The sequence below is a fragment of the Centruroides sculpturatus genome, unplaced genomic scaffold (genome assembly GCF_000671375.1).
Source record: "Centruroides sculpturatus isolate CEXI.00-Female unplaced genomic scaffold, Cexi_2.0 scaffold236, whole genome shotgun sequence".
Classification (NCBI taxonomy): domain Eukaryota; kingdom Metazoa; phylum Arthropoda; class Arachnida; order Scorpiones; family Buthidae; genus Centruroides; species Centruroides sculpturatus.
In genome coordinates this window covers 563,604-570,733 of record NW_019384403.1, presented here as the reverse complement: position 1 = coordinate 570,733, position 7,130 = coordinate 563,604, and the positions used below count along the sequence as shown (strand labels likewise).

Here is a 7,130-nt window from a genome sequence, read left to right as displayed (position 1 = left end):
TGTAGTATAGAAATTTGTAATAAGATACATAATGCGGTTATAATAAAATATTGTGCGATTATTTTCATATAATTAAAATTAATATGTATTTATTTTTTAGAAAATACAAGGGAAGCGGCGCATCCACCGCTTCCAACGACGGCACGCTACTGAACTAATCCCTATTCAGACGTTACAGACATGAAGAAAACCAGGAAAACCACGTGTCCAGCCCGTCCGGGGACACGTGGTTTTAAGTTGATACCCGCCCCCTGACGAATTAGAATGTTTTCATTTATATATTTTAAATATATAAATAATTATTAAAACTCAATTATTGTTATTATCTATATAATATAATAAAACTATTTCCTTTCCTTAAATTAAAAAATATAAATCGACAATTAAAGATTATTAGAGTAAATAAAAAATAATTTAAAAAAACTAAATTTATGACATCATTCAAAATAAAATTTAAAAATTTTTATCTAAATCACATATATTAATATTAGAACTAAAATGAATTAAATTAAACTGTTATTTATATTAAAGAAATATGAAAGTTATATTAAAAAAAAGAAAAAAAAAAAAATGGTGCAAAACATTGCGGCAATTTCATCAGCCGGAAATATATGACGTCGAATTGTCAAATAAAATAAAAATTTAACCAATCAGATTTTAAAAATTTCCAAAATGAAACTTCTTTAAAGATTAAAACGAAAGTAAAATTATTTATCGGAAAAGAATTTCCTGTTTATATTTTAAAAATATTTATCGAGTGCGGGACTTCAGTTAGGCAGACGACAATGGCCGAAGAACTCGTGGACGAATTAGGGAAAATCAACATGGAGACCAAAGCAAAGGCAGGATTATTACGATTTTAAATTTACTTTCTTTTTTATTAAAAAAGATGTTATTTTACACGCGTTCTGCCTTTCTATTAATCAAAGAAGTCAATTATTATTGTTATAAAGGAGCCAGAATGGTTGGTTGATGGTGGCTTAGTTCAATTGAAAATCTCTTTTCTCTCACTAATTTTCCAATATTTATTAATTAGATTGATCTTTTTAATTAACTATATAACTAATTAATTAATATTTTTGCTTTTTTTGATGATTAATATGTTAATTAATTAATAATTTGTAAAATTCTTAAGTAAGAGGTAAAAATCTGTGTTAATTATTCTCAATGAGAAGTTTATTTAATTTTCAGGGTGTTTTTGTTATAATTATGAAGAAAAGTTCCATTGCAGTTTGTACATAAAGATTGCATCAGACTGATCTTATTTCAGGATGTGAGTAATTGGGACGATTACGCCTTCAAACGAGGAAGTTGGGACCTTATCGGAACAGTATTACTATGCGACCCTTTGCCAAATATCTGCCTGCTTCTGGGTCGCATGCTGTCGGGAGTTGCGTTTAACTATATGGCTGGCGTAGCTTTTAGTGGCCCGCTCAACTGTTCGTGGAGTACTCGATATTATGTGGTTTTGGGACTTGACCCGTGCGGGGTGAGTGATGGCCGCCACATGCCGGCCATCACTCACCCCGCGGTCATCACTCACCCCCCGGCCATCACTCACTGGCGGTCATCACTCACCTTCCGTGAGTGATGCGGATGGTGATGTGGAACATGGAGAATAGGTGGTATATTGATCCGTGGTAGAAACTGACCTTTGGAGGCGAATATCTCGCAAAGGGTCGCTTGTATGGGTATAGTTTCGTTGGCTTTTTTGCTCGTACGGGGTATAACTGGGGTGGCAAATTCCTCAGAGTTTTCATCTTACCGATTGAGTGATGAAATCGTGTTATCAGTTTTGTAAGATTGTTCAAATATGGCTTCAATTCTCATAATTACTTCATTATACAGTTTTTTTTATTCAACTCTTTCTGTTCTAAAGTCACTAATAGGGCTTTATAAAAAATTGGCTGTAAATTTTATGTAACAGTAATGTCAAAATTGTCATTATGTAAATAAACAACTTTGCTAACCTGATATTTTAAAACCAGATAATTGCTGAATTATTGGGCTATAAAAAGGTTAAGGTACGAAGTAAGATAAGCAATCTAGACAAATTACTCTGTATCTAATTATTAACTTATCCTTTTCATAGACCGATATTTCGGCAGATTTCTTGTTTTAATTATCATTACAAATAAACAGTTGAATCGTGCTAGATATTTAATTTATTATTTTATAAATAAGCATCACTTATTAACTGACAAAAGCAAGAAGTTTGCTATAAAACTTGGGTTAAAAAAATTATGTGGAATATGGAAACATTAACGTAACAAATGATTGTTTAACGTAGGGCTATTTTTCATTTTTACTCTTTGCTTTGTGCACAAAGAGGGTCTTTTTTACACTTACTGCATTTAGCCAAACCTATAGTAGGAGTGGTTAGTAGGTGAGGAATGAGGCCAACTTATCCAGGACACTCACTGCCGATGGATTTCTTATCTGGATTCAATCCTGGATCTCCCAAGCAGCAGCCTGATGTCGTTGCTACTTTGCCCATCTAGCTGTTAACATTGATATGTATTTTTAATAGTTTATATAATTAGAAGAGTAAAATTATTAATTTAATGTTTCATTCAGTCCAATACTTTCTGTTTAAGATATGCCAAACTTTCATTTGTTATTAGATCGGACGACACTGCATATTTTTGATATGTAATGAGTTGTCGAGATTTTTTAATATTAATTTCCTCTCGCTTAAATAATCATATTTAGTAAATTTATATTATTTGCGAAAGCTGAAATTCATTTAATTACTGATGAAGTTAATCTGTAAATAAAATTTTGTTAGAAAGTCAAAAAGTAAATATAAGGAGTGATTTATATCAAGTATATAATATATCTGCATAAGTCTTTAATAATATTTATTATGTTGTTGTTATGTTAATCGAGAGATACCTGTATTGCTTGAAAATCTAAATTAACATAAGTTTATGTATAAGAAATGTTATCGTCATATTTTTTTGATTCAAAAACACAATTTTTACTTGTTTAAAATACAGATGCATTCTTAAAATTATTGGCATCCTATAATCTGTTTGCTATAACTTTGTGCATAAAATAAAGTGGTAAAGTGACCATCTCATTGCTTTACATTACAAAATGTATCTTTCCGTGTTCTCATTTTAGAAGCAACAGCAGTGTAGTTCCAGAGATCATTGTTTTTTGCAAAGTATTTCTTGCAGAAGATTGCACGAAGTTAAAGTGAATAGACTACACGTTCACAGCCCTAAACAACAATCGGCAATCATCACAAGTAGACCAATTATAACTGTTTTTGTCTATATTACTCAACATTTACACACTTCAAGTAAGCTTTGCTGGTAACAAATGTGTCCTTAAACATATTTTTAACATTTAAAATGCCTCCAAAAGATGATATGCCCACGATAAAGCATTAAATATAAATCAGAGGTTAATGTCTAGCATTTTTTATTGACATAAGCATTTGGTGTATTTTGCTTTCAGCTGCATAATGTGGGAAGATATTTTGGTTCTTCAGTTATTGATATAGAAGTAAAAAAATTTTAATTGCTTAATTTATGCTTAATAAATTGAAAGCTTTTTATGAATTCTCTATCAAAATCAATAGTAATGAGAGAGAGAGAGATCTCTCTTAAATACTTTCTGAGTATAAGGAAGTATTGGTCATAACATATTTTTTTATAGAAGTAATAAAAGAAACAAATTTATCACACTTGGATATTTTTATTGGAAGTTTTATGTAATTATTTTGAAAATTTTGTTTAGCATCTAAATCATTGTAATCTATAGACTTTGATATTGGTTAAGCTACATTTTCTAAACAAAATGATTAATCAGAATTGCAGATTTCTGCATAAGATGGCAATTATCAATAACTATATATTTTGTTTACTTTAAAATTCCATTGCATTATATCTTAAATTATTTATTGTAATGACAAAGTGTCACTACAGTAATTGACTCAGCAAATTTGATAAGATATTTAAATACAGACAGTTAAATATGAAAGCACTTGTGTTTGTTTATTCTGTTCCTTATTTTGTCTGTCTGTCTTTAATTACTTGTTGTTTTTTTATTTTTTTATTTTTGTTAATTTTGGAAGTTAGAGATTCCTTATGATGTGTAAATAAGCAAATACAGTTATCAATTGATTAATGCACTTAATTAATCCCTCGATATCCTACCGCATATATCAAAATTGCGTTAATCAAAATATGGTGCCTGAGTTAAGTAAAGATGGCTGTTAAAGCTGCATAAATTAAAACTTCTGCCATGTATATAAAGGAATTGCTGCAATTAATTTAGTGCCCTTATCAAATCTCATGTTAAGCAAAGGATATCTGTAGATTACCTTAAGGTGGTTCCACGTGTTCGGTATTTACTACTTGCTGAACGATTGCCTATTTATTCCCTTTGATTTGATATAATATAACGACGGAATGGGGATGGCAAATACTGGATATTGGTCACGAGTAAATTATTCATACTATGTGGTATTGGTCTTTTTGACTGTACTGTATATACGATAATCAATATAATTAATAAACCTTTTTAGTAAATCACAGGNTTTTTTTATTTATTTTTGTTGTTTTGGAAGTTAGAGCTTCCTTATGATGTTTAAATAAGAAAATACAGTTATCCCTTGATTAATGCACTTAATTAATCCCTTGATATCCTACCGCATATATCAAAATTGCATTAATCAAAATATGGTGCCTGTGTTAAGTAAAGATGGCTGCTAAAGCTGCATAAATTAAAACTTCTGCCATGTATATAAAGGAATTGCCGCAATTAATTTAGTGCCCTTATCAAATCTCGTGTTAAGCAAAGGATACCTGTAGATTATCTTAAGGTGGTTCCACGTGTTCGGTATTTACTACTTACTGAACGATTGCTTATTTGTTCCCTTTGATTTGACATAATATACCGATGGAGTGGAAATGGCAAATACTGGATATTGGTCACGAGTAAATTATTCATACTATGTGGTATTGGTCTTTTTGACTGTATATACAATAATCAATATAATTAATAAACCTTTTTAGTAAATCACGGGTTATAGTAATGCTATACTAAGTGCTGTACTGACTTCTAAAGTGAAAAGATAGATACAAATTATTAAATTTAGAGCAGATAGAAAATTATATAAATCATGTTTAGGAACAATCATTTTTCTTGTAACATGGTATGGTTTCCTTATAACAGTCCATTAAATAACCCAGCAGTTTGTTTGGCATATTTGCATGTCTGTTTTGTACATTCCTGTATTGGTACTATATTTGGTTAGAGCACATCTTTCACATCTATGAGGTCTGTCTGGAAAGTTTGCAAACTTTGCAAATAGAAGTTGTTTGCATTTGCCTAGCAGCCAGTCAGTTTTGTCTCCTTCAAAAAAGTCCCCTCTATGTCTATGTACCAAATTCAGCATTTCTGCCACAAAAAGAATGCGTCCTGAAATGCAATCAACATGTGTTTACAGAAATGAATGTAATGCAACAAATGAAGATAGAACAAACTGCTTTCAGCAGATAGTACATAGTAGATGCGCAGGATGCATTTGGATTCAATTATTACTTAGTGCATAATTTAAAGACTTTGTGAACTTTCCAGATAGACCTTGTAGTTGTACATATTAATAGCACAGACATAATCAAGTTGTGAAAAATTGTGTATGAATAAATCATATTTTTGTGTGTTAATTTTATTCTTCTATTTATCTGTGTGAGATGAACAAATCCGTGCATTAGAAATATTTAACAGAAGAAACTTTATACTGTATTTTTTATTCCGTACATTAAATCAGGAATTAATATCGGTTCTTTGGACTTTAACAGCATGGTTTATAATAATAATTAAACCAAATTTTTCTTATGAAAGGTAGATTTAGAAAAATACTTTTGCTTTCTGTCTTAATTTTGCAAACTATAATTATAAAAACTTANATCGGATGTGGTTGAGAATTATTAATATATATTCGTCTATAAAATTTAATCCATGAATTTTTTTTATAGTAAAATCGACTTGCCATTGTCTTTCGCTGATAATTGATGCTTTTTAACAGAATCTATAGCCCAAGATTTCTCTTGAAAAACTAATTTTGTGATCAGTGCTACCCAAACCACTACTACTACTATTTACACCATAGACTTCTATGCATACTTTTTTCCCGCGAGTTTTAATAGAATTTGTTGCTGATAAACATCAGTGGCTTAATAATAAACACAATGGCGTAGCGAACATAACTGCACCCGGGCCGCGACACTATATTGGCACCCCCTCCCCCTCCAGAAACAAATTTTGTTATTCTTGGAAACCATTAGGTTCACCTCTGCCAGTGGCGCCCGGGGCAAGCTGCCCCACCCTCTGCTGAGAGGTTTCCTTCGTTTTTGGGCGATAGGAAATTCGGAAGTTCCTCAAGGACAGGCAGTCTCAAAGGATTAACTTATGGTGTATAGCAGCCTTTAATCACGATTGTGACTGTTGTGCATGTGCAACAAAGAACTAGCGACTGACAATCAATCAGTTATTTTATTAATGCATAAAGATGTATGTCCAGCACTGCTAGGAATAGCTGAACATGGGTTACAGAGAAATAGATTGAAAATAAACAATTTCACATAAATATGTAAACGCGGACAATATATAATCTTTGAAGTGGATACAGTAAGCAATGGGCAATTAGTATATACAATGCAATAGTACATACGGTACATGGAATTTGCAAAGGAATAAAACGTGACAGTATAACCGTAGATTAGGCAAATACACGGTGGCGTGCCTTGGCATTTGATGATAGGGAAGCTGTGTTTCTATAAGAAGCCGACTTCCAGGGATAATCAGTTAATTCTTTCTTTAAATGTATTTTTAATAGATTATTTATGTGACGTACTTAATAAATAAACAAGTTCAATATAATTACCTCTGTTATTAGTTTCAATAGGTTTCCTTTGCCCTCTAAATGCCAATTCTTGCTTTGATAAAAACATATAACATCTATTTATTTAGATATAATATAACTATAAACCGTAACTATCTCGTTATAATTTTCAATATTTATTTTATATTATTTACTAATGTTAAATTCTATTCCGCTTCGATTTCCAAATTGCTTCAAATACGAAAGAATCGACGATTTTTCGTGTCTTTTG

The 7,130-nt window shown here is 31.0% G+C and overlaps 1 protein-coding gene across 1 annotated transcript in view; it reads left to right on the top strand.

Moving 5' to 3' along the window:
- The window catches only part of LOC111618740 (threonine--tRNA ligase, cytoplasmic-like), a 41,214-nt gene that overhangs the window by 17,942 nt on the left and 16,142 nt on the right, over positions 1 to 7,130 (top strand). Inside the window, exons 7-8 of the mRNA XM_023360306.1 lie at positions 1,271 to 1,489; positions 3,127 to 3,307. Coding sequence (XP_023216074.1) covers positions 1,271 to 1,489; positions 3,127 to 3,307 — 400 coding nt within the window. The remainder of the gene's footprint in view (positions 1 to 1,270; positions 1,490 to 3,126; positions 3,308 to 7,130) is intronic.